The following is a 27,799-nucleotide window of genomic DNA, read 5'->3' on the forward strand; positions in this document are numbered from 1 at the left end:
TACAGCTGGACATCACAGCAACTAGCTAATGATTAGACAAAGGAAGCACCCCCACCCCCACCACCATTGTGTTAACTCAATTTTAAGAGATAAAAGCAATATGGCTTGGATCAGGCGGCTCTAGGGGCTGAGGGATAGTTTAACAAGCCTTTGGTCTCGCTACCTTCATTGCGGGCACAGTGCCCAGAGGTAAATACATCCTCCAAATGACCCAAGTTGTTAAGTAGAAAATGTCACCATGACCTGTTTCAATGTGTTTTAAGCTTGTGCTTTCTTTTTTAAAGAAACTTGTTTAGTTTTCAATTAAGCAATAGCCATATGAAGTTAGAAAGAAAGTTCAAAAGGTAAAAGTCTTCCTCCCACTGCCCTCTCCTGCCCCAGTGTGGGGGCTGTGTCCGTCCGAGACGAGGTTATGCACCACCAGCAGATGCTGTCCTGCTTCTTTCTCACTTTAAAACCACGAGAAGCAACCAACAGCGTGCTCTGGAGACCGTCCTGTGTCAGCTCCTGGGGTTTTCATCCTCACACCCCAAGCACACAAGCAGCCCACTTCATGCCAATCAGTGTGAAGCCCACTTCAGCTCCTCAGTAGGTGGCAGTTGACTTTCACCCATGTTTTCCCCTTGCTGGTAAGCAATTCCTACCACAGACCAACTTCTGGTCATGTTTCTTCAACTGCCTTCCAGATAAAATATCTTAATAAGCAGAGTGCCTTTGCCTGCAGGGTAAGTAAACAACTTTATGTGACTGGGGCCCTGCGAGCACAATGCTGTCACACTACTGTTAATTTAAACCACATCCTGAACCAGGTCCTTTAAGGTCATAAAATGGGAACTCCAAGCACTGATCTATCTTCTGAGACTGGCATGTTTTCTCTTGTTTCAGAAACTAGAATGAACCGAAGCATTCCCGTGGAGGTTGATGAATCAGAACCATTCCCGAGTCAGTTGCTGAATCCGATCCCAGAATACTCTCCAGAAGAGGAATTGGAACCACCTGCTCCCAATACAAGGAACATGGCACCCAGCAGCTTGTCTGTGCTCCAGTGCCCTCCCCTGAAACTCGCAAATCACCAGCCTGTGTCACAACAGGTCACCTGCCTGCGAGCTAAAGTCCTAGAGGAAGGTGAAGCCAGTTTCTTTAGAAGGCACCCTGAACTTGGCAAAGATATTTCCTCATGCTCCTCTGGAGCCAGCGAGCCTGAGTCTGAGCTTGGAGCCCTCCCTCCAGAGCATCGGTTCACACTTATGGAAAAACGCAATAGATGGCTGGGATCTCGGCTTTCAGCAGCTTCTCCTGACACTGGCCATGAATCAGACAAATCAGACCCAAGTTTACCTAATGCTTTGGCAGACTCCCTCAGTGGTGGCCAAGAGATGATGCCCCGGCCCCGGCCCCGGTCTGGGCCCCACAGACACAGGGCAGCCCCAGATGTGCCCACGATAGACACTGGCTATGATTCCCAGCCCCAAGATGTCCTGGGCATCAGGCAGCTGGAGAGGCCATTGCCCCTCACTTCCTCATGTTACCTGCAGGACCTCCCTGGGCCTCTGAGGTCCAGGGAATTGCCACCTCAGTTTGAACTTGAGAGGTATCCAATGAACGCCCAGCTGCTGCCGCCCCATCCTTCCCCACAGGCCCCATGGAACTGTCAGTACTACTGCCCCGGAGGGCCCTACCACCACCAGGTGCCACGTAAGTTATCCTTACCGCTTCTGGACGTTCCGGACTAGGACTGAGGAAACGAGACCTCACAACACTGCCAACGTCCAGAGACTAGCAGTCGGGGAGTGTTCTCTGGTGCAGGCCTTTGCATGAGCAAAGGGACCTTAACAGTGCATTTTGTTAGCCAAGGCCTGCCTCACTTGAATCTCTAGGAAACTTAGGACAAAGTGGATCCCCAATTGGAGCACATTGAGACATGCCTCTAGACAGAGAGAAGATCCTAGTGAGTTCTAGAAAATTCGTTTGTCCTAGTTCTTGGCGCTTCTTCCTGGGTTCTTCCTTTTCCTCTCCCTTCCCTGTCACAGTTGGCAGAGGACGTGGACGGGGCCTGGCGCCTGCTGAGTGCCAGTCACAGCACAGGTGTGCTGGATTTCTTACCTATGAAACGCTGAGAACTAAACTTTGGTAAGGCAGATGTTGGGTTTAGTTCTCAACATTTCCAGGTTAGTTTAAAAGGCTCTGAAATTCTACTTCTCCTTACGTAACGATGCTTTTTCTGGGCAGAACAGCAACGTGTGGGTAGTTTCCTCCAAATGAAATATGCGCAGACGGTGGAAGGGGGCTATTTCCTTTACCCAAGGAGAAGTCCCTATTGTGGGATTGTTGATATATTTACTTCCAGTGAGCTTTTTAAAAAATCCTTTGCGTATGTACGTAATATAAAATAGGTTGCAGTGCTATTGAGTGTACTTCCAGCATTGTTTTAAAATGCTGACTTGGGCTAGTGAGATGGCTCAGTGATTAAGGGCACTTGCTGCCGAGACAGATACACCACGTAATGGAAGGATAGCCATTGTGCAAATTGTCCTCTGGCTTCTACAATGTGCACTGTGGCACCCAAACACACACACACACACACACACACAGATTAAAAGAGAAATGCAAAAAAAAAAATCAATGATACATTTTATGTAATGATGGATACAAAAATAAAACCTTGCACATACTTAGGGTATAAGATAATGAATACTTTTGTATATACTCTTGGTAAGAGCAGAATTGGATGCACTTCTGGAAGGCAGTTTCACTATTCATCAAAAGGGGATTCATACCCTTTGGCCAGCAGCCTTACTTTTAGTAATGTATCCAATAGAAACATCAAAGAAGCAAAAATGTATACAAACAGCATGTTATTAAAACACTGAGGGCAGGAGGGCAGGAGAGATGGCTCAGGAGCTCAGAGTACTCTGCCCTTCCAGTCAACCTGAGTTCAATTCCCACTACCCATGTCAGGCAGCTCATAGCTGCCTACATCTCTAGCTCCAGGGAGATCTGATGCCTCTGGCTTCTTCGGGCACCTGCTCTCAAAGTCCACAAACCCACATACTGGCTCACATGTTATTTATTAAAAAACAAAAACAAAAAACCACTTTGGGGTGGCTGGAGAGATGGTTCAGAGATTAAGAATACCGTCTGCTCAATCAGGAATATCAGAGTTTGGATCCCAGTACCCAAGTAACGCTAGCTCCAAAGGATCTGATGCGCTCGCTCTCTCTCTCTCTCTCTCTCTCGCTCGCTCTCTCTCTCTGATATGCACAAATAAATAATATTTTTAAAACATTGTATGAAAGTAAACAAGCCACTGCCAATTAATACTGGGCAGGAGCAGTAGCGATGATCTCTGATCTGAGAGTTAACTTGAGGATGCTGTGGAATGATGGGCTGGACAGAGGCTGTAGAGAGCCACAGTGCCTGGTCAGCTTCAGGTCTCTGGTAAACAGCCCATCCATTACAGGGTGGTCAGCTCCGGAGGTAACGGTGCTGTAGGGTTGACTTGACATTTTCCATTTATAATGAATGCATGGAGTCATAGCTCAACACAGGCTGAAGAGCACCTGCATGCCATGGCTTATTTATACAGTGGTCTACTGGCTCCGTATTGTGTGACATAAACACAGTGTATATGTTCTGACATAAAGAAGATTAAGGCGGGGGGAACAAGATACAGTGTTGATCCCTTATGTGTTTATTAGAAAAGAAATTACCTGTGTTTATATACACCTTTAAAAGTCCTGAAGGATTGTACTAACATGAGAGGAAGCCGGGAATTAGGAAGGACAAGGAAGAACTTACTTTTCCTTGTAATATTAATATACATGTGTTAATTTTTTATAACATTATTTCTATGATTAAAACAAATAAAAGTCGAAAGGAACAAATATGTCTAAAACCTGAGCTTGCCTTAGCTCACGTTGCATACCCTTGATCCTTGCTCCCGGGAGTCCTAATCAGAGGGATCAGGGTGGCCCAGTGCTTGTGGGGGTTTCTGCTAGGTACTGTGGCCCTGGAATATTAATGAAGTGCCCAGCAGGGCATCAAGGACTCCCAGGAGGTTGCTGTGAGGACTAAATGAGATAATGCACTAAAGGCTCTAGCAAAGAGGCTGGCAGCAGCAAGCCCCAGCACGAGCAGTTCTTAGCTTTGGATCCTGCAGCCCAGCCCTGTGGAGGAAGCCTTCACTTTCAGATCCCTCTTTGCTGGCACGGATTTTAGACATTCAGGACAGGGATACAAATGCTTAGTTTCATGTCAGAACTATAACTGCACTTAATTGCCAACAAAAGCACTTCAGAAGAGCTGTTCACCTGACAGAGGCTATGCAGTGGGAACCAGGGCCACGGGGTTCTGCTGCTGCGCTTTGGAAGAGCAGTGCCTCCTTGCCTGTTAATGAACATATAAATAAATAATGATCACCATGTAAATGGTGTTTCTTCACACTTTGCAAGTTAAAGCAAAAGTAACGTTACTGGTCATCCTTTTCATGTTAAAAAAAAAAAATCCAAAGCAGATGAAAACAAGAAATGTTTTCCTCACTAAAGCTCCAGGAGAAGTCGTTCTTTGTTGTCTGAGAACCTTTCCTTCCACTGAAGGTCAGCAGATGAAGCCTGAGCCCTTATGTTTCATACAACTTTTGCTTCCTTTATTAAGGCGGCAGAATATGATAACATGATAGGTACATGCTCCCATGGACACAGGCACACATACATATACACACACCTCACACACATGTATGCACACACACATGCACACACACAGAGATAGTTCGTGAGACTGTATGCTAAAATGCATTTACAATTAAAGCAGGGAACACTACGCCAGATGGAAGAAACGACAGAGGAAGGCGTTGCCTTGCTGGAGCCACAGCTGCTTCCAGCTGTGGGAGTTCATCTAACAGTTTATGTTGGCCATTTTGCTTCCTGGCTAAACTGATCACATTTCATCGTGATGTTTTTTGACAACTTGAAAATCAGATTTTTATTTCCTCCCTCATAAGCTCTTTTACTACCATCTTAATAAGGAAGAAAAATGCTGACGGTTTTTCCTGATACACAGAAAACCTCATTTAAGGCTTGGTTTACAATTCCAAGTGGTCAGAGCCCAGTGACATGAAGACTGTTTGTACTGGAGCCAAGCGGCTCACGAGACTGACAAACAACAGGCGGTGCTGGGCGCTCATTTAGCACGGTGCAAGATTTCCATCGGCTGTTTTCATGTTGTGCTCAGCACCCACCGCCTCGGAGCGGAGGAGTTACTCGCTAGCAAGTCATTTGTCTGTCACATCACCCACCTTCCATCTCCTACAGAGAAAACTCTCCTGATGGAATTTTAGGCTCAGGAGACAAGCCGGTGGGAAGCTATTTTTGAGCAGCAATTCTCAAGTAGGTGGCTCCTGATTTATATGCCTCGCCTTCTCACACACTGACTAGTGTGGGTTTGTGTTGAAAAACAGACACCTACAGACACACAGATTTCTCTCTGTCTCTGTTTATCTTGCACTGCATAAGGGAACTGTCTCATTTTTATCTTTGCTCACTATGTGCCTGGGAGTAGAGGTTCTATAAATATTTGTTGAATGAATGAAAAGAAGGCTCTACCTTCTGGGGAAAGGAGAAACCTCTCTGTAATCATTGGTAGAGTCTTGGTGACATCAAGTCTTTGAAAGCCATCTTTAATTGTGTAGCAGGGAAAGAAAGAAGGAAGGAAAATGAACTTGTAAATAAAACATGCCCATTCATTTATCAGTTTATTTAGTGCTGTGTACTGGGCACTACCTAATGTCAAATACAGCACACAAGCAGAGGAGACAGAAAATAAATAAAAATATGCATATAACACAAAAAAGCATATATGCTATAAAGAAAATGCCAGGGGTTGGAAAGGCTATTAATAGGCACGCAGGCAGATAGGGTCTCATTTGACAGACAGTTGAGCTGAAAGCTAAGGAACGAGAAGGTCAAAGAATCAAAGAGACTGATGTTGCTATGGTGCTAAGAACAGAGGCCATGAGGGCAGAGAGAGTGATAGCCCAGAGCAGGAAGGATGCAGAGCATGGGGAGGCATCTGTATCCCATTCTGAACTAAACCACTCTCTCTTGGAAACGGAAGCTCCGACTCTCCAGTCCTGAGAGCACCTAGACCAGTACTCAGTGCAGCACGGAGCCAGAAAGGCCTGGCCACGCTAGTGGAACAGGAGGATTATAGTTTGCGCAGTGAGGCCAGGCAATCTGGCTCAGTGGGTAAGGGTGCCTGTCAGTAAGCCTGATCCCTGATGCACTCCTGCGACCCACAGGGCAGAGAGGACCAATCCTCACAAGTTGTCTTCTGACCTGCAAGCATGCAGAGGTGTATGCACTTGTGCACATAGACCCAGTGAATGAAAACATAAAACAGACAAACAAGAAAAACAACATAAAACTCAAGCAATGAAGAGATGGTTATTTACCTAATAAACAGACTTTCTAATTTAACAACTAGCCAAATGTCCAGGCAAAACGGCCCAGGTTCCACACATAGAAGGAACGGGTTCATTTCGGATGACCCTCTGATAGTCACTTTGTGTTTTAAACAAGAGGATGGCATGGAGGATTATATTGTTGACACCCCAAGAAGCAACAAGGTGGGCCACTTCGTCTGCTCATACGCACTGGTGTGACTTCTTATCACAGGTGGCTATTTCAGAAATGAGTTACGGCTCATCAAACAGCCCACGTGCTTAGCGATTTTAATGATACGATTTGTTGCTATGAGACAAAAACATGTTGTGCGGGGGAAGTAATCTGCTCGAAATCCTCTGCCCTCGATTCAAAGGCTTTTGATTAACAGCACGAACATCCGCCTTCTGGAACGGGAGCACACCCTGTGATTAGAGCTTTCGAGTCCCTTTAACGCGAATCAAATGTTATTAGGTACTCATTAATGGATACGGGGAGCAAAAAATGGCTCCAAAGAGTGAAAACTTCACTTGAGTTTCACTTTCAGCATCTCCCTTGGAAAAGCTTTCAGGGCCCTGCCAGTTTCTCCTCTCTGACCTTGTCTTTCTCGTTTCTGGAGGGCAAAACTGATTTCTAAAAGAGTGAACAGCAGACATGAAGCAGGCAGTACAGCAAAGCAAGACTTAGCAAGCAGGCTGCACAGTCCAAAATGGCTCCTGTTCTGTGCATAAGCTGCCTGTGTTACTAACTGCTCAGTCATTGAACACTGCCTCTGTAGCTGCACTTTGCTTGGTGAATGATGTCAAAAACTCCACCCACCCCGTGATAAGCGAAATAAACCAAGGGAGGGAGAGGCTAACGTGGTGAGGGCTGGGTCTCCTAGAACAGGTAGGTGATAGGGGTCATGAAGTTGATCTGTGAAGATTTAGGGCAAGATCTTTCTGAGTAGTGAAGATGGTAAGCTCAGATCCCAGAGGTGGTGACCAGCTTGGGGTATTCAAGATGAAGGTGGGCCATGATAAGCCCGTGGCAGTGTTGTGGGAGACAAGATCGATGGAGAGGGACCTGGTCACAGAGGCTGGATCTTAAGTGCAGTAGAGCCTGGCAGAATTGCAGCTTGAGCTGTTTCTCAATCCAAGCAGGCTAACCTAACGGAGAGCTGAGCTCTGGTCAGTGATGTGACTGCAGGATGGTTTTTCCGTTTTAGCCTGAGCAGTGGTAGCAACCTGCCTGGCTGCCCCAAACTCCCACTGGCAATCTAGACCTGGAATCTATCTGACCTGCTCTAGGAAGGCCATCAAAGCAAAACCTTAGTGGCAAACTTTCTCCTAGACCACAGAAATCTCCATGGTTCTGTCTCCCCATTCTTAGAGGCCCCCTCAAGTCCTGGTTGCCTTTATCAGCCCCGTGTTGGGACAAGCCTGGGCAATCCCTTTCTTCTCCTTCCTTCCCTCAAACATTCTGTTGGCAATAGTTAGGGCTTACCAATAGCAGGACAGGGGTCATTGTCAAAGCTAGTAGACAGTCTAGGTTGGAGGGTCACAGTCACTTTCTGCAAGAGGAAAAAAAAAATGGTAGAAAGGATACAGCTGATATAAGGGTCAAGGCACACAATGAAATGGCTCCAGGGGATTTGGCCAGGCCTGAGAGTCTAGTAGCCCTAGTAAACTGCCAGGGTCACCCAACCAACCCGAGTCCAGACAGTGGGGACCTAGAAACAGACACACTAGTCAGGTCCAGACAGTGGGGACCTGGAAACAGACACACTAGTACACATACATCGGTGCTTGCTCTTCTGTGCTGGAGGCTGCCACTCCCCTGAACAAGCCTTTAAAGTACGCAAGTATTCTTATGCATACCAAACACAGGACAGTGCCATTCTCCCTATTCCTGACCCTGCAGGGTGAATCCTAACTGTGCCACTTCTAGGTTCTTTGCCAGTTTATTTCTCTGTGTCTCCCTCATATATGTTACACTGGCAGGCAAACAGAACTAATACTATAAGTCAGGCGAGGATTTAAAACCAGTGACAGTTTTTTAAACAAAAAATGCTTTCTATGGCCTTAGTGATTATGTTTCCTGGCTCATTATGCTTCTGTGCTGAGTAGAAGCGACAGCGTGGGTCACGAGGAGCTTCTCTCAGCCCATGTGCCTGCACCTCTCAGGTTTCCCAGCTTCCCCTCTGGCCTGTGTAATGCCCTCATAGCCCCACCCCCACCCCCACATCTCTCCTCTGCATTTTTTTTTTCAATTTTTCATTTTATGTCTGTGTGAGTATGTGCCAAAGGCCACAGGAGGGTGCTGGGTCCCCAGGAGCTGGCGTTACAGGTCATAGTGTGCCTCCTGACATGGGTGCTGGAACCAAACTCAGATCCTCTAGAACAGCAAGTACTCTTAACTTCTGAGGCATCTGTCCCAGCCCTGAATTTTTCTTTATTTCTCTCTCTTAGTCAGCTAAGCTGGCCTTCTCTTGGAACCCTGTTGCTCTGGGGGCGTCCTAGGACCAACTTTCTCCCAGGTTACATATTCACATTGGGTTGGTTCCTGCCAGCTTGGCTTTACTCTAATAGTTGCTCTTTAAATTTAATTAATTGATATTTTTATGTTTATGTGTGTGTTCATGTGTGTGTGTGTGTTTAGTAGTTGTGGGGAGCACAGTAATTTTGTTGTTGTTTGACTGTTTTTAAGACAGGGTGCCAGTATGTAGATCAGGCTGGCCTTGAACTCACAGAGATCTGCTCCCAGATCTGCTGGATGTAGCACATCCAGCCCAACATGTAATCTTAAGTCTATCATACTTAGGCACGAAGGTCTGGATATTAGGAACAGTGGTGCCAGAGAGGCTCTTCATGGTTGTATTATTCTAAGTATTTTATTAGAACATGACTTAAATTTTTTTTTGACTTTTCTAGTTAGAATGTCAAACATGTGATTTCACAGATGTTTTTACATAGAAAAGAAGTGTATCAGTTTCATGAATATTAAAAAGTAGTTAGTAGTACAGAAATATGACAAATACTATGGAGGCGGCTACTCTCTGGTCCCCTCAGTGGCTATTGGGAGAAAGTTGTTCAGCGAGCTTGCATGTCTTTCGCTTGAAGGAGCTGGGGTCCACCTCTGCTCCTGTTGTGTTCACAGATGGCCATGGCTACCCTCCAGCAGCAGCCTACCAGCAAGTCCTCCAGCCTGCTCTGCCTGGGCAGGTCCTTCCTGGGGCAAGGGAAAGAGGCCCACGCCCTGTGCAGAAGGTCATCCTGAATGACTCCAGCCCCCAAGACCAAGAAGAGAGGCCTGCACAGAGAGACTTCTCTTTCCAGAGGCTCCCAAGGTATGGGTATGGCAAGACACCCTCCCCCGCAACCCCACCACCCCCTCCCATGAAAAGGATGTGGCTGCAACAAAGAAGCATGGAGGGTCTCTGTAGGCCCGCCCCCAGGTCAGTGCAGCCACAGTGAGAGGCCCAATATGGACTGTTCAGGTTGGAGCACAATAGGAAGTGGTTGGCAGGGCGCTCCTTTTGCCCTCAACGTTTGGCTTCTTGTTAGTTTCTTGTGTAACAAGACCATCCATATGAGCTGATCTCTCTTATGCCTCTTCCAGAAAAATAATGCTGGTTTTCAAAACGCTGTCTAACCGTTTGTTTTGGTCTGTTTCCCATTGCTATAAGAAGCTATTTGAAGCTGAGCAGTTAATGAAAGTTTATTTCATTAGTTCAAAGTTCCAAAGGCCCATCTTGGCTCTGCCACCATCAGGGAAGATAGATCACGGCAGGTTTATGAGGTGGAGGGAAGATGGTGTGAATGATGAGGGACAGATCAACAAAGAAGCAAGCTCCCCTTCCCCTTTCCTTTTCTGAGTTAATTCATTTGTGTACAGGAGCTAACAATGTAGTTTTTCCTACCTTCAAACTCACACTGTGTTGCCCTTGCTGGTTACAAAGTAATTATCCTCCTGAGTCGCCCTCACAAATAGAGTGTACCACTGTGCCAAACTTTGGACTTACTTTCTGTTGTTTTGCTTTTTGTGGTTTTCTTTGTTTTGTTGGAGACAGGGTTTCTCTGTGTAGCCCTGGCTGTCTTGGAATTCTTTTTGTAGACCAGGCTGACCTTGAACTCAGATCTGCCTACAACTACCTCTAACCTTGAGTGCTAGGATTCGATGTGAGTCACCGTACCCAGTCCTAAAATAAACCTTTCTTTGAAAAACAGATTTATAAGAGAGTTGAAAGGTACTGCATAGCAGATGTTTCTATAGCACCAGTTTAAGCCTGTTCTGGTACCCCTGAGTTATATTTTAGTGTACCAAAGAATGTTTAGCTAAGGAGCGGATTCTCCTACCACTAATCTGAAGGGGAACTTTAACACCAGAAGTTTCCTTCCACTAATCGAATGATGCTCTTTATATGTGAAAGGTTTTGAACATCATTGCTTTAGTTATGATTACTACTGCTGCGATAAAACACCATAACCGAAGCAAGCTGGGGAGGAAGGGGTTTGTTTGACTTACATTTCTGTATCATTCAAAGGAATCAGGGCAGGAACTCAAACAGTGTAGGAACCTGGAGGCAGGAGCTGATGCTGAGGCCATGGAGGGGTGTTGCTGACCAGCTTGTTCATCATGGCTTGCTCAGCCTGCTTTTTTATAGAACCCAGGATCACCAGCCTAGGGATGGCACCACCCACAGTGGCTGGGCCTTCCCCATCAATCACTAATTAAGAAACTGCCCTACAGTCAGACCTAATGAAAGCATTTTCTTACTTGAGGTTCCCTACTTTTAGGTAATGCCAGTTTGTGTCCAGTTGACATAAAACTAGCCAGTATTAATTATTAAGGCCTTAACATTTCTTTATCAAACCAGTAATCATCTTTTGTAACAATAAAACAAGTTTGTGTATTAAAGGATTTAATATAAATAACATGGAAATGAATCTCTAGTAGCTGAAAGTATGTTTTAGAGGCCTCATTTGCTCAATATTTATGAAAACATAAGATAAATAACTTCCCTAAACATTCTCATGTAGTTGAGGTTTTGTGATTTTTTTTTTTTTTTCCGAGACGGGGTTTCTCTGTGTAGCTCTGGCTGTCCTAGAACTCACTCTGTAGCCCAGGCTGGCCTTGAACTCAGAAATCTGCCTACCTCTGCCTCCCAAGTGCTGGGATTAAAGGCGTGCGCCACCACGCCCAACTGTGATTTTTTTTTTTTTTAAGTTCTAATATTACATAAGATCTTAAGACTTTTAAATTACTTTGGGGTAAATAAGTAAAAGCCTATTAAAGTTAGATATTCACAGACTTATATCATAACATTAAAATTTTACAATTTGAAACTACTGAAAATATAAAACAAATGACTACCATGGCCTCACTCTCCTGACTTTAACACATTTCCATATTTGCCTCCAATTTTTAAAAAGAAACAAAACATTACAGGTCTAGTTTTAATTTCCATATGAGAAGTATGTTACAGGAGTGACGTCGTTCCAGCCGTAGTGCCTTCTCATTCTTCACTCACTCCTCTCTGGGTGTGTGCGCCTGCTGCCACACACAGCACAGAGGACAGAGCACGTGAGGATCTGGGTCTCTCCTTCCACTGTGGGTCCCAGGGATGCAGCCCAAGACATCAGCCTTGACAGCACTCACCTCTGTAGCTCCACAATCTGACTTGTCACCTGCAGCTGTCTTAGGCAGAGGGGATCGGGCGCTTATAGAATTGGAGCCTATCGAAGGTCAGAAAATGCTCCAGGGAATGGAGCCTCCTCTTCCAGCACCACTGCAACTGATGCAGATGGCGGGGACTTCTCGACTGGCCAGTGCTACAATGGCAAATGAGAGATGCCACCCCTGTCCTTAACATCCAGGGATGCTGGGTTCTCTGCAAAACACATACACCTGTGACTGTGTGCCAGTAGAAATCAGAGAGGTGGCAGAAACAATAGCTGTGTTTCTATTGTTTTCTAGAACTCACACAGGAGGGCCTGCAGTTTTTCTTCCCCTCAGCATGACACACACAGGAATGCCAGCAGGCATCATAATAGAAATGCCATGTCACCAGTCAGATTTTTCACTTACAGAGTAACAAAAGAAATACTTTCTTAAATTTTTGATTTTATTAATTTTACATCCCAACACCAGTTGCTCTTCCCAACGCCCCCAGTCCACTCCTCTCAATTCTCTTCAGAAGAGGGCCAGCCTCTGTGGAAATCAACCTGCCATGCCATGTCAAGTTGCAGAAAGATACAGCCTCTTCTATTAAGGTTAGACAAGTCAGCCAAGGAGGGAGGAAAGTCCCAGAGGCAGGCAACAGAGTCTGAGGGAGCAGTCCCTGCTCCCACTGTCAGGAATCCCACAAGAAGATCAAGCTACACAACTGTTACATATGTGTGAAGGGCCTAGGTGAGTCCCAATTAGGCTCCCTGGTTGGTGGTTCAATTTCTGTGAGCCCCTATGGGCCCAGGTTACTTGATGTGTGTGTGTGTGTGTGTGTGTGTGTGGAGGGTGGGGTTGTGGTGTCCTTGACCCCTCTGGCCCCTACAAGCCTTCCTCCCCCTCTTCCTTGGATTACCCAAACTCCACCTAATGTTTGGGTGTGGGTCTCTGAATCTGTTTGCATCAGTTGTTAGGTGAAGCCTCTCTGATGATAATTGAGCTAGACACCAATCTATGAGCATAACAGAATATGATTAGGAATAATTTCTTTGACTTTTTTTTTTTTGCCATTGCTGTTTGGTTCTAATATAGGTTTCGGGGGGTGGGGGTGGGGTATGGTTCCTGGCCTTCGGGGCAATGTCAGAGGTAGGATTCCCTCTCATGGCATGGGTCTCAATCTGGACCAGTCATTGGTTGGCCACTCCCACAATTTCTGTGCCACCTTTACCCCAGCACATCTTGTAGGCAGGACAAATTGTACCTTGAAGGTTTTGTGGCTGGGCTGGTGTCCCAACTCCTCCACTGGAAGTGTTGCCTGGTTACGGGAGAGGGCCTGTTCAGGCCCCATATCCCCCGTTGCTAGGAGTTGTAGCTAGGGTCACCCTCACTTATTCCTGGGAGTTTCTATTGCCCTAGTGCATCCCAGCGATGGGCTCCCATGCTCTTCAAGTTGTCTCTTCAGGACTCTCTCCCTCTGTCCTCCCACCAGATCCCTCCTGTTCCTGTCCCCACCCCTGTCCAGTTCCCTTTCCCCATCTACTTGAGATGTCTGTTCTGATTCCCCTTCTCAGCGAGATTCATGCACCCCTTTCTTGAGCCATCCTTGTTACCAAGAGAAATGCTTTTAAACCTACATGGCAAAAAAAAAAAAAAAAAAAAAAAGAGAAAGAAACAAAAAACTTTTGAAACACAATCAAATGTTATCCCTCCCGAGCTAAAAGCTGTGTCTTTTTATCTGCAGCCTTTACTATTAGCTTTCTATGTCACCCATCACGCTATTTTGTTTTGCTGGTGACCTTGTCTGACCTGTACATGGGATTTATTTTCCCAATTAGACAGACCTTGAATAAAGAAATCAAATCCCTCGTCCCTCTTTTGACCCCTAGCACAGGTCCTCACATATGGGAACCAGCTGGCTTGGTTTTTTTTACAAAGGAAACTCCATGCCCCACCCCTCCATCTGTGTCAGATAAGAAGTTGAGGCAGAGGGGAGATCATGCATTGGAATGGTCCCACAGTTTGTAAAGTTTTTCTGTCTCCCCAAACTGCCTTTGTGATGAAGATAAAAATTTGCTGTAAACATACTCCCTTGCAGGGACCAGCTCTACCGCCTACCATCTAATGGAGTGGAAGCCCCTGAGGAGTCCTTGGACCTTCCTGCAGAGCTGAGACCACATGGTCCCCAGGCTCCATCCTTAGCTGCCGTGCCTAGACCCCCTAGCAACCCCTTAGCCCGAGGAACTCTAAAAACCAGCAATTTGCCAGAAGAATTACGTGAGTTGTTTGCATCTCGGCTTCTTCTTGTTGGGTTTCCTGCTCAGAGGGTTTGGCTTAGTCACCCATCCAGAATCTCAGCTATATTTTTATGTAGATAGTACAATTCACCTTTCCCCTTTCGCAGTGACCCTAAACTCAGAAGCAATGCTCCCAAACTGCTTACCACTGGATTTTCCTTAACACACAGGAAACAACAAACGCCGCCCATACTTCTTTCCTTCTAAATGATGCTGCTCGTCAGTGCCGTGCCCCTAGGCAGATGGATTGGTTGCTCACGTGGCACTGGGTAGAAACCTAGTGCCTCACTGTAAATTAGCAGCAGCTCTCAAGAACAAGGTCATTGTCTGCAGGAGTGAGCAGTCTTGTCTGAAAAAACAAAAACAAAAACTGTCTCATATCGCCCATACTGCTTCACACCCCGATGCAAACTCAAGAAATTTAGCTTTATTTAAAGAAATACTCCATTCATTGTCAGGCAGTGATTCGTTCCCCACATTTTGCTGCTAGAACCAGACATGCTGAAATATCACCAGAATGTTCTGAGAGTGAGGCCAGCTAGGATTCTTAGTTCCAGAAATCTTAAGCAATCAGTCACTACTTATGAATTATTATCTGCTAGAGAGGCTCGCTCTTTCCAGAACTGGGACACTCAGAACCAAGCTTAAGCCCTTTGCTTTGCTAATTGCTTTTGTTGAATCTCTACTTGAAGTCACTTCCAGCTCTGGAAGACTTCTATGACCATGATGACTATGGTTTTCATGCAAAAATTCTGTTTCTGAGGCACTTTAAAATCATATATACTTCAATTAAACAAAATATCTGAGTGGACAGACATGGGCTTACATGGCATACGGTCCCAATATTCTGTCATCTTATCTGGGAGGGGAGTCCTGCAATTATTATACATGGAGGTGGAAAAGGGCCACACCCTGCCTATTCGCCTGGTTGCTGGTTACTTCCACCATCACACACCACACACCACCTTCATTTGAGAGCTGTGTTCCCATTCGGAGCAGGCTAAGCACAGATAAATGCATACAGGCTCATCTTCTCTTCAGCATCTCTTAATCCTCTGCCTCGGGGTTTCTTGAGATTTTAACTGATGCATTCCACACTAAAAGGCAACATATAGAGATTATTCATCAACCACAGCAAACTGCTAGTGAAGAAATTTCTCCAATACTTTATTTAATCTGAGGAAACAGCGGTGAACAGTTCTGTCCATGGCTCCTTGCTGGCTTGTGAGGGAAGAGGCCGCCTGCAACACTGAACTGTCCTGAGGCACTGTGTCCCCCTTAAACCACTGAAGCTGCACTCACGTCTCTGATCTGGGCATCAGACTACTCCTGCTTCCTGACCTCTCTCCAAAATGAGCCGAAGGGGGCAGGGCAAGCAAACACGTCCTCTCCCACCCCCTACTTGGTCTTGTCAGGCGAGAGTTCAGGGCAGCAGAGAGCATCAAGAGATCAAAAGCAGGCACTGCTGGGTGGCCCCTTAGCAAGCCTAGCTTCTTAGCCTGCTGGGAGAGTATTTTCCTTGGGCACAGGGCCAAGTGTCTCTAAGAAACAAGGCAGTGGCTTGAGCTGAAGGCCACTTGGGCTGTGGGTGGTAACATCTGTGGTGTTCCAAAGACCCGCTAAGGCTTGTCTGAGCCTGCCCTTACTCTCCTGCCCCTTCTGTCTTCTGTTCACTCTGGACAGCATATACTTTCTTGGACAGCTCCCAGCCGGTCTCACAGAGGACAGCAACCCACACTACTACAAGCATAATCCCTTGGACCACCCTCCAGCACAACAGGCAATGCATACTACGTAGACTGGCTGTGTAGAAAAGAATAATTCGATTACTTTCAACAACTGTGAAAATTTTCTCTTAGGGAAAGTCTTTATCACTTATTCTATGGACACAGCCATGGAGGTGGTGAAATTTGTGAACTTTCTGTTGGTGAACGGCTTCCAAACTGCGGTAAGTACTTGATTCAAAGAGAAAAGCTCCACAATTCAGTCGGACACGATAGCAACAACAACAACGATAATGAAAAAGCATGAATAGCTGTTGTTTTAAACAGTTTCATTATTTATGTGATTATGAACTAAATGCTTAGGAGTTTAGATAATTGTTTTCTAGGTATCTATTTATTTCTTTGATGCTGAGAGTCAAGGCCAGGGCCTTATTCATACTAGACAAGTATTCCACCACAGTGTAAACTACCCAAAGTCTCCAACATTTTTCCTCCCCGAATCTATAATAGTGGTAATTCCCGCCGTGGGTCCTGCTGGCCCTAGCTAAAGGAAAGGCCTTGCTTTTCCTGCACTCTCTACCCTCTCCCTTTCAGCCATTAGCCACCAAAGTTCCTCCTTGGTACAGGAGGCTGCAAAGTCACCAAGGTAGCTGTACCAAAGCAGACCCCTCTGTTCTGTACTGGATTATGAGGTTTGAGTTAGAAACCTGAGTATCCCACTGTACAGGGCTGCCTTTCTACACCTTCTTTCAGGAGTGAAGAGTCTGTTCAGGGAAAACATGGCTTGGGCTAATTCACTCCCTACAGTCCACTGTAATCTTGGTCCAAAACCCTCAAGCACAGAATCTTTCTGTCTCCCTGCTAACCCGAGACAGCACAACTTAAAGCTGTGTACATTCTTCCTTAGGATAAACAAAATGCCGCAGGTTGTTACTCAGAGGACTGGCTTTCCTCAATCATAGAGCTTGCTTGCTTCCTGCCTGCCTGCCTTCCTTCCTTCCTTCCTTCCTTCCTTCCTTCCTTCCTTCCTTCCTTCCTTCCTAGAAGCCTCTCCTAGGCACGCAGCAGCAGTAGATTCCAGAGAGGAGTAAAAACCAGTAAAGTGGGGGTGCTGGAGGATAAAGAGGTTGCTTAGTGTTGTTCAACAGTTTTGGATTTTGTTTTGGTTGGTTCGTTTTTCAAGACAGGGTTTCTCTATGTAGCCCTGGCTGTCCTAGAATTCACTCTGTAGCCCAGGCTGGTCTCAAACTCACAGAGATCTGCCTGACTCTGCCCCCAAAGTGCTGGGACTAAAGGTGTGTGCTACCACTGCCTGGCTGTTAGTCGTTTTTATTTGAAGGGGTTTTTTCCCCTGTAATTCATTAAAAAATGAAAGTACCTAAAATTTTAAAGATATGCCTTCAATTTATGTAATCCAACTTCACAACTCTCTAGAATAATGTTTCACTTTCTCATTTCCAGAATAAGACAGTGCTAGGGCAACTGTGACATAAAAGCTGAGCCGTGAGCCGTGAGCCGTGAGGCAGCATACAAGAGCTCACTTTTTCCTTCTTCAAATATAAACATACGGATTCTGACTGCCCTGGAGAAGAGCCAGTTTTAACCTTTAAAAGCCTCTAATCAAGGCAATTCAGGGGGGATTTAAATGTACCCTTAACTCTTATCCTGTAGAAGCCTGTGTCTGTGAGCAGCTATGTGTTATACTTGACACATTTGGATCCTCTTTGTGAAATGGAGCAAAGAGTCATTTAAGGAGAATTTAATTAAAACAACAACAACAACAAGAGCATCAACAACAAGAGCAGCCACCGCAGCATACCGGTTTGGGTAGGTCTTAGGAAACCCTTAGGAAGAGTGCCATGTCCTGCCACCAGCAGGACACAGTTACTAGAGATGGGGGATGGTGCCTGAAAGCAGCCATGAGGCTGCTGGGCCTAGAACATGGGGAACAGAGTTGGTTTCATCTTGGACCCTCTCTCCTTGGCTGGAGATGGCTATTCTCTCTGTGTCTTCATGGTCCCTCCCCCGTGTATGCATAGAGCTGTATACTGATTCTCTCTTCTTCCAATGAACACCAATCCTATTGGATTGGGGCTCACCAGCACCTCATTTTACCCAAATTATCATCTGAGAAGCCCTATCCCACATCCAGTTACATTATGAGGTAATGGCAGAGTTTCAATAAATTAATTTTTATCTTATTTTTTGAGACAGGATCTCCCTTTCTTGGCCAAATTGACAATCCCCCTACGTCAGCCTCCCAAGTAGGGAGATTACAAGTGTAAGCCACCACTTCCAGCTAACATGCATTTGAGGGACACAATTTAGCTCATAACACCAGCAGTGTGGAAAACTTGTCATAGACAAGTCTAGATTTCTGATGGAAATGTAGAGAAGCAGACACCTCCCAGAACGTCTGTCTCTGGAGCATGGGAACAAGGTCCATGCTGAGGAATAATGACCACCGATGGTGTGTTCACATCGTGTACGGCACTATGACGTTTGTCTCTTCTGTATTGCCATTAAGTTCTCATGAGCACAGTCATGAAGGTGAAGAGCAGCACAGCTTGAGTGGAGCCCAAGCTTCTCCTCCTCGGTCTGAAATGGCGATGCCTGACTGCACATCACAGACTGGCAGATGGGCCAGCACACACCTCATCACAGTCTCTCCTAGAGGGAGCTTAGGAGCTGGTTGGGAGGATGAGGAGGTCATACGTGAGACACTGAGTAAATGACAGATGCTGTAATGGGTTGTTGGCTACTATGGCCATAATGTGTGAGAGTTAGGGGGTGGGGGGATGGTCAGTGTGACTTACACTGCAGAAGGGCTTATGCTGTGCTACAGGGAACTAATGTGGGGAAAAGATAGTAGCTGGTTCAGGATGCTTGATGAAGACTTGAGACTTGGTTTGGTCCATTCAGAACAGCAGGGTAACACTAGGGTGATTAATATGTGTACAGTAAGTCTAGTCAAATAACCCTTCTCCAGAGACCTTCTGAACTCATCTGCTCTAGTACACAGTATATTCCTGCTTCCAACCAGGAGTGCCTTTTTTTTTAATTAGGTATTTTCTTCATTTACATTTCCAGTGCTATCCCAAAAGTCCCCCATACCCCTCCCCCACTCCCCTACCCACCCATTCCCATTTTTTTGGCCCTGGAGTTCACCTGTACTGAGGCATATAAAGTTTGCAAGTCCAATGGGCCTCTCTTTCCAGTGATGGCCGACTAGGCCATCTTTTGATACATATGCAGCTAGAGACAAGAGCTCCGGGGTACTGGTTAGTTCATAATGTTGTTCCACCTATAGGGTTGCAGATCCCTTTAGCTCCTTGAGTACTTTCTCTAGCTCCTCCATTGGGGGCCCTGTGATCCATCCACTAGCTGACTGTGAGCATCCACTTCTGTGTTTGCTAGGCCCCGGCATAGTCTCACAAGAGACAGCTATATCAGGGCCAGGAGTGCCTTATATACATCACACATACACACACACACACACACACACACAGATACAAATACCACACACATGTACACACACTACACACATGCAAACACACAGAGACACATACATGCACACACAGATACATACACCACACACAGGCACACACACACACAGGCACACACAGGCACACACACATACACACAGGCACACACACACACACACACACACACACACACACTTCCAGGAGAGAAGACTACTCTGAGCCTTATCAGAGCCCCAGAGTTCTTGACTTTCATCCTTAACCCCTCTCTACCAGCTCAGAGATTGTTTTTGTGATGATTCCTTGGATTTCGCCCAGCTTTCATACAGTCCTGTAGAGATGTATAATTGAAGCTGGACATAATCCTATCATCATGACCCAACACCACAGTTGTATCTCAGCATTTGTACACCATATATTCACTAAAGTTACAGAATCTGCCTTTAAATGTTTCAAGTTGGAAATACACAACTGTACTATTTTTAACTTTGTGATATACTGTGTCTTTTAGATTTCTGAACATGTAATTACCGTGTAGCTGCAAACACACTTTGAAATGAAACACTATATTCTAACTATGGATATTATATACTTAAATATCTATGAACATTGAAGTGGGCATATTTCACGAACCTCTTGTTTCTTTGTTTAGACTCATGTGTTCCTCCTTATTCAGAGCACTAGTGTTAGGGTTGCACACGTATGTAGCATCTTGTGTTTTCTTGAGGTCTGCACTCGGAGAAAGCTCTCATTAAGAGCCCTCTTGTGCATCCTTTTCTTGTAGATTGACATATTTGAGGATAGAATCCGGGGTATTGATATCATTAAATGGATGGAGCGCTATCTTCGAGATGTAAGTATGTTCCAAAACTCTGAGGATGTGTGCTGGTGAGAAAACAATTAGCTTGTGAAGATATTTCATAGTAGAAACACTGATACTCTCCCCAAGTCTGAGGCTGAGGAAGCCTGGACAAAGCCTCTCTTGTTGGAAGCTATGCAAAGACTTGGAAAGGAAGGATGGGGTCACCCTCCTGGACATGCAGAGGCAGGAAATAACGGTCAAACCAGACACAGGTGGTTGATAACAATCAGCACAAACAATTTCTAGAGCAGAATAGGAAAGGAGGAAATGATAGCGGGGGTGTGTGTGTGGGGGGGGGGAGGGTGCAGCAGAACCCAGCTGAATTGGAGGCCATTCCAAGCATTTTGTAGGACTGGGCTTGAGAGATTTCTGGGCAGCTATGAAAGCTAAGCAGCATGCTACCCCAGGGCACCCACTTGCAGGCCTGTGATTCGTTTTCCACAGACAGAATCTATACTAGCCACTGGGACACTCTGTGCTTTAACAAGATAGAAATTGATTGCTGCCAGCATGTCTGTGTCTGGGTACTTCTTTGGGCAGGAGTGGGCGGGGTGGGAGTCTCAGCAGGCTGGGTTTTGCTGCCTTCCTTTTGTCTGCAGCCCGGTGTTTGCTTTGTGTTGAAGGGTCTGCTCTTACTGACTGTGCTAATGTGCACAGGAGAAGCAGGGCAGTGGAGGTGCATGGTGACTGACAGCTCACATCAGGCTGCAGGGAAGAAGGGCGCTTTTTCGTGCAGTGGTGATGTCTTTCTGCCTCCATGCAGAGTCAGTGATTTCAGATTTCATCAGATGTTTATTAGAGAAGGTTGTGGACAGCGGGAGAATTCCTCTCAGAACCGTTTGTTCTGCATGTTTGTAGGGTGCTGGGCGCAGAGGCAGTGGGGAGGGGTAGAGGTGACAGCAGGCCTGTGGGGGGAGGGTGGGGCTGATGCCTTTTACTTTCACAGAGGGACTGGTTGTGTACTGGCCAGCAGGTCAGGGGCCACGTATGGTCCTGCTGGCCAGTTTCCAGCTGGCCTTCACCAAGCGAACCATACTTCCTGCTTCCATAAACATGCTTTCCTCCTTCTCATTACAGAAGACAGTGATGATAATCGTAGCAATCAGCCCCAAATACAAACAGGATGTGGAAGGCGCTGAGTCGCAGCTGGACGAGGACGAGCACGGCTTACATACTAAATACATTCATCGGATGGTGAGTGAGGGACCACAGCGCCTGGCTCTTCCTCTGGGGCAGGCACCCTCTCTAGGGGAGCTGTTTTTTCATTCAAAGTACCGGGATGTTAGGGGATGCCACAAGTTGTTTCTATGGCTCTGAATACTTTGTACCTTGAGACCTATGAAGAAGCATCCCTCCTCCACCCAGTGCTCAGACTGGTCCTGTCGGTAACTTAGAGGTGTCAGTCAAAGTTCTAGGAAGTAGAGCTTTGTTTGCTTGGCTATTTACCAACAAGTGTGAAGTTTTAGGAGGCAAGAGCGGTGGAGTGGGCTGGGCACTGTAGCTGTTACATTCTGTTCCTTGCTTTTTCAGAGAGGCAAGTGAAACATGGGAAGGACACTTCTGTCATGCCAAAAAAGCACGTGTCACATTAGCTTCCTAAGCACAGGCTATGCAGCCATGGCCCAAGTTCTTAAATCCTGCCCTTCTGCAACCCTGTTCACAAAATGGATCATCACTATACACGGTGCTGTGAAGATAAGTGAAGTGATTTCAAAGCATTTGGCACAAGAAAACACTTAACCAAAGAGATATTTGTTCTTTTATGATAGGTGGGGAACATTCTACTGCCAAATCTGTGCCGTGGGGCTTGGTTACACTTAAACCATGGGAGAATTTAGAAGGAATCAAACTTGCTCAACAACTTGGAGGAAATATTACCTAGCTTCAGAACTGTTTTATAGACTGCTTGTCATCTCGTCCTTTGTAGATTTAGAGATACGTTAGAGATCATTTCTATTTAACTAGGAAGCCAGACTAGACCTGTGACCTTCACACTGTCCTGTGGGAACTATGTGTCTGAAGGCAAGAGTGACCCTGGTTTCTCTGGCTTGTTTGTTTACCAAGGATTCTGACATTAGAGAAAGAGCAGGGAAGTCACTGGACTTGAACTCACAAGCCCAGTTTCAGTCTCATCCGGCATCACCCCTCACTGCAAAGACTAAGTAAGCAGCATAGGGCAGGACGCAGTCAGTAGCCTCAGGCCACCTTTTCCCCAGGGGAAAGCAAAGTTGACCACCATCCACCCTGTGGGTAGAGGGCAGGGAAGGTGTGTAAGCAGCATCCTTATCATCTGAGTCTTTAGGATCTCTGTCAGTGTGAACCACTTGTTTGAATTTACAACCCAAAGTGGAAGCTAAGGTAAGGTGGTAAAATTCAAGGGTCTGGCTAAGGGTCGGGAACTAAGTCTGCCTCATATCCAATCTTACCCAGTGCCAGCCTGTGGAGTCTGAAAAATAGTATTCTTAGAAATAAACTGATCCATGAAGGTCATGACTGACTCTGGATATTTCTATCCCTTAGCTGTCTGAATCCTGTCTGCACATTCCCAGAATATTGACATTCTGTCTACATCTCTAAGAACCTGCCAGTCCCAGGAACCAGCAGTTGGTACTTGGGAAGGACTCCAGGTCCCTACCAGTTCCTGGACAAACCTGTTTAGTTGTGCTAGTATATTGAAAAGCCAGCCAGTAATACACACAGTTCAACCCAATGACTGTGCCAGCTATAGCCATGTGGTCTCCAAATTTGGTTTCTTGGCCCTAATGTCTTTGGCTTCTCCTCATCACAGGAGGGAGGGACTAGATGTGCCATCAATATCTCCCTATTCATAGGCTGACTTCCTGGCCTCCTCTAGGCACCTGAGTAGTTACTACACAAATCAAACGATGTCATTAGAAAGCCATTCTCTGAAAGAAAGTATGAGAGACAATAAAAGTATACTGCTGAGGACTTGTCTTTGACAGAGCGGGAGCCTAGTGGACAAACCAAGTAGCCCACATTGCCCTTGAAGCTGGAATGAACCCTCCCTCTACTTTAACTCAGCCCCTGACTGCAGGCGCTTACTTCGAGATGGCATGGCTGGTACTTGAACTGAGTATGTGGCATATGCTTTTGGTGTTGTCTTCTGTTTGGAAGGGAGCTGGCTCTGAGAAGACCCGGGTGGCAGATCCGCACTGTGGGAATCTGTGAGAGTGAGGTTGTTGGCGCCTCCACATTCACCTCTCAGTTTTGTTTTCATGCACAACAAAAGGTTCTGTTCTGAAAATCAATCGGAGGATGAAACTGTTCAGGGTACATAATGCCTTGCTCTTATCTTTGGCATCAGATGGCTAAAAGCTCTGTGCTGGCCTTGGGAATCCGGAAAACTTTAACTCTCTCAGTATTGAAAAATTCTGATTTTGTTTGAGTTCTTGTAGGTAAATCCTCTTGGGTGAGCAGAGTCTGACTGATCTGGTGAGGGAACCGCAGGCCTGACAGAGTGGGCTCCTCGTGGTTAACCTCCTAGCCGCCTCTGTCAGGCCCACCGTGCCCCAGAAGTGAATTGCTAGACGTCTGCAGTCAGAATAACACACATCCTCCCCTCCAGGCTGTAGACGGAGTAATGCACATCTTCATCTGCAGGCTGCAGTCAGAACCACACACCTCCTCCAAGCTTGCGTGCCCTCTGCCCTCGCTTTCCCCCACCTTTGTCTACCCGACCAGAACCTTCTTCGTGCCCAGGGATCCCTCTCCTGTTACTGTCCTCCAGACTCCCAGAAGCAGAACAGATAGCCCCTGAGCATCACACTCTTCTGCTGTCTGTCCTCTGGTTAGCAATTTCCCTTCCTGCCTGCTCACTAGCTCGATAGCTTTGGGAGGATTGTCCAAATCGTATCAGTGGTGCCTTGCTAAACAACCAACCAACCAACCCTGGGTTTTAGCTTTTAGAAGTACTCTCATACTTGGCAATAGAAAGCAAGTAATATAAAGCCATAGACTAAAGAATTGAGAGAGGGACACACAGCCTTATCTTATAAACTGAGGTGACCCAGCTCCTGTATACTCCTAATCTTTAAAACCCAGATCAGCACTCAGGAGGGTGGCAAAGGAGAACTGCTTTTAGTTCAAACTCAACCTGGGCTATGTAGTGAATTACAGGCTACATGTGAGACCCTAACTGAAAACAAACAAATAAACAACACACACACACACACACACATATACACACATGCGCACGCACGCAAGCGCGGCACTAAACAGAGTAGAGATTAAAGGAGAACTTGCAGGAGTCAGTTCTCTCTTTCCACCATGTGGGCTCCAGGGATAGAACTTAGGTTCTCAGGCAAGGCAGCAAGCAACTGTACCTGCTAGCCAGCTTTCTGGTCCCCAAAAAGTGATTTTTTTTTCCCCAAGACAATCTCTGTGTAGCCCTGGCTGTCCTGGAACTCACTCTGTAGAGCAGGCTGGCCTCGAACTCAGAAATCTGTCTGTCTCTGCCTCCCAAGTGCTAGGATTAAAGGAATGCACCACCACCACCCAGCAGAAAGTGATTTTAATAGGTCTTCAGGATTTTCTAGAAGGATAGAACTCTCTCCATATGGGAATTTATTAGAATGGCTTAAAGGCTTAAATTAAAGGTTCTGGTCCAGCTAGTCTAATAATGGCAATAGAAGATTCAAGAATCCAGTAGCTATTCTATCCACAAAGCCAGATTTCTCAGCTGCTCTTCAGTATATACTGGAATTCTGAAGAAGCAGGCTCTAATCTAGTGTAAGAATGGATGTGCTAGTGAGAGTAAGAGCAAGCAGGCAGAGAGAAATGCTTCCTTCTTCCATTCATAAAGGCTTCCAGCCCAAGGTGTGACCCAGATTAGAAGTGGGTTTTTGTATTTCAAAAGATCTGAATTAAAGGTGGATCTTCCCACCTCAAAGATCAGGATTAGAAGTGGATCTTCCCATTTTGAATGGTTTAATTAAGCAAAAATCCCTCACTGGTGTACCCACCCATCTTTAGTTTTTAGTTAATTCTAGATGTACTCAGGTTGACAGCCAACTATAGCCATTATAGTGGTCTATACAGAAAAAGTGTCATAATGTGTCTGGAGGAAGCTTAAAATTTTAAGCAATATGGCACTCAAATAAACAACCCAGAATAAAGTTGTCATGTGGGCTGGTAGTGTTGTTGACACATCAACTCATCTTTGACCCTGTATTAAGTCTTCACATTTTTTGGTTTTAGATGCAGATTGAGTTCATAAATCAGGGAAGCATGAACTTCAGATTCATCCCTGTGCTCTTCCCAAATGCCAAGAAGGTAAGCAAGCAAACCAACAAACAGTCCTCAATAATTCTATCTTTGTTTTCAAATCTGACTTGATGACTACCTGGGATTTTAGGTTAAAAATCTTGTCAACTCTTTAACAGCCCTCAGAGATAACAGAGTTACCAGAAAGGTCAACTAGTTTTCTGTGCACTGGGCTCCAAGCATTCTGGAAGTGTTATTGGGTAGGACCATGGCTGTCTTAATTTCCGTCTGTGCACACGAAGGGCTGGTTTGTGCATAGTGACTTTTCTGTTGCTGTGATAATACACCATGAGCAAGGCAACGTATCGAAGGAAGGGTTCATCTGGGGCTTATGTCTGCAGAAGATGCTTCTCCATCATGCCAGGGAAGTGAGGCAGCAGGCAATCGTAGCATCTAGAGCTGGACACTGAGCTGAGGGCTCACATCAAACAACAAGCGGGAATCAGAGAGTGTGGCTTCTGAAACCCCAAAGCCCGCTTCAAGTAACATACTTCCTTCAGCCAGCCCATACCTACTAGGCCTCTCCAAACAGCATCACCAACTGGGGATTGAGTATGCTAGTGCCCAAGAATATGAGGGCATTTATCATCTAATGCTTCTCATTTCTCACGTTAGAGCCAAAGGATGGACACTTTGCTTTCTGCTCCACATAAATATTTTGTTGTATACAGTTCAAACCTCACACCTATAGAATGCAGGCCTGAATCCTCATGGGTCTCTAAGTGAACCTAGCTGGGTTTCGCATGAGGGTTTTCATCATTTTCCCAAGGGTATGCTGACAGCTTTAGAGAATATGAGCCAAGCCATCAGAGAATGTTCTAGGCCTGGCAAAGCGCAAGACAGAAGCTAAGTAAATAGCTTGACACTCAGACTGGAGCACTCAGAGCTTGGGTGCAGCCTCATTCTGGAGGATTCCTAGATGTTAGGAATGTACTGGAACCTCTACTCTGCAAGAGGAGGAGCCCGGATGTGGTGGTTTGAACATGCTTGGCTAATGGGAAGTGACAATATTAGGTGTGACCTTATTGGAGAAGGTGTGGCCTTGTGGGAGAAAATGTGTCACCGTGGAGGTGGGCTTTGAGACAACCCTCCTGGCTGCCTGGAAGAGTCTCTTCTGGTTGCCTTCAAATCAAGATGCAGAACTCTCAGCTCCTTCTTCAGCACCATGTCTGTCTGCATGTGCCATGCTTCCTGCCATGATGATAATGGACTGAACCTCTGAAACTGTAAGCCAGACACAGTTAAATGTTTGCTTTTATAAGAGTTGCTTTGGAGCCAGGCGGTGGTGGCGCATGCCTTTAATCCCAGCACTCGGGAGGCAGAGGCAGGTGGATTTCTGAGTTCGAGGCCAGCCTGGTCTACAAAGTGAGTTCTAGGACAGCCAGGTCTATACAGAGAAACCCTGTCTCGAAAAAAAAAAAAAAGAGTTGCTTTGGTCATGGTGTCACGTCATAGCAATGGAAACCCAAACTAAGACACCAGTATTTGTGGACTGGACGCATAAGGTTGAACAATGCACAATACATATGAAAGGACCCCTCATCCTTGCTGGCCATGGCTTGTCCAGGGACTAAATGCAGTTATTAACTGGCAAATCTCTTTATTGGTCTCACCCTCCTCTGAACTCTATACTATCCACCTTCTTCTCTGCCATCTGGGAACTCCAATCTCTATTTCTCTAGTTTTAAAGTCTGTGACATTTCCCACTGACTTCCTTAATTGCTCTGTTCTGGACACTCTGACACTGTTGCTTTTGAACATACATGCCTAGCAACTTCTATCACTGTGTGGTTCTTCCGAAGCATCCTCCTAGGTGCTGCACACTCCTCCTCTGACAGCAGAATTCCAGATTTTGATTCTGGGTTGCTGCTGAGCTTCTCATGGTCTCTCCTCACCAGAATATGTGCTCCACATGGACAGTCCTGAGGGCTGTCCTGAAGGTGACCAAAACTGGCTGGTGGAACCCCAGGCTCATGACTCTGAGCTCTGTTTTGTTCCTTCTTCTTCAAGCCAGAGCTGAGTTTGGAGTGAAAGAATCATGAATTAGATTAAGCCCACAGCCCTGGCATCC

The 27,799-nt window shown here is 46.0% G+C and overlaps 1 protein-coding gene and 1 long non-coding RNA gene across 10 annotated transcripts in view; one reads left to right on the top strand and one right to left on the bottom strand.

Moving 5' to 3' along the window:
* Traf3ip2 (TRAF3 interacting protein 2) overlaps positions 1-27,799 on the top strand; it is a 39,630-nt gene that overhangs the window by 11,044 nt on the left and 787 nt on the right. The window contains exons 2-8 of one of the 4 annotated variants that reach the window (XM_021174989.3): positions 886-1,695; positions 9,576-9,765; positions 14,179-14,357; positions 16,237-16,325; positions 20,368-20,436; positions 21,523-21,639; positions 25,663-25,737. In XM_021174989.3, coding sequence (XP_021030648.1) covers positions 894-1,695; positions 9,576-9,765; positions 14,179-14,357; positions 16,237-16,325; positions 20,368-20,436; positions 21,523-21,639; positions 25,663-25,737 — 1,521 coding nt within the window. In that variant the 5' untranslated portion in view covers positions 886-893. Of the gene's footprint in view, positions 1-885; positions 1,696-9,575; positions 9,766-14,178; positions 14,358-16,236; positions 16,326-20,367; positions 20,437-21,016; positions 21,250-21,522; positions 21,640-21,975; positions 24,433-25,662; positions 25,738-27,799 lie in introns of those variants that run through there. The other 3 variants (XM_029482553.2, XM_085842782.1, XM_029482554.2) reach the window with 3 other exon arrangements.
* Positions 13,611-27,799, bottom strand: part of LOC147002625 (uncharacterized) — a 91,700-nt gene continuing 77,511 nt past the window's right edge. For all 6 annotated transcript variants that reach the window (XR_015048406.1, XR_015048405.1, XR_015048401.1 and 3 more), the window contains 3 exons: positions 15,343-15,474; positions 14,524-14,726; positions 13,611-13,713 (listed from right to left, as the gene is read on the bottom strand). This is a non-coding gene — a long non-coding RNA (uncharacterized LOC147002625). The remainder of the gene's footprint in view (positions 13,714-14,523; positions 14,727-15,342; positions 15,475-27,799) is intronic.

The sequence above is a fragment of the Mus caroli genome, unplaced genomic scaffold, assembly GCF_978045245.1.
Source record: "Mus caroli unplaced genomic scaffold, Mus_caroli_1 scaffold_9, whole genome shotgun sequence".
Classification (NCBI taxonomy): domain Eukaryota; kingdom Metazoa; phylum Chordata; class Mammalia; order Rodentia; family Muridae; genus Mus; species Mus caroli.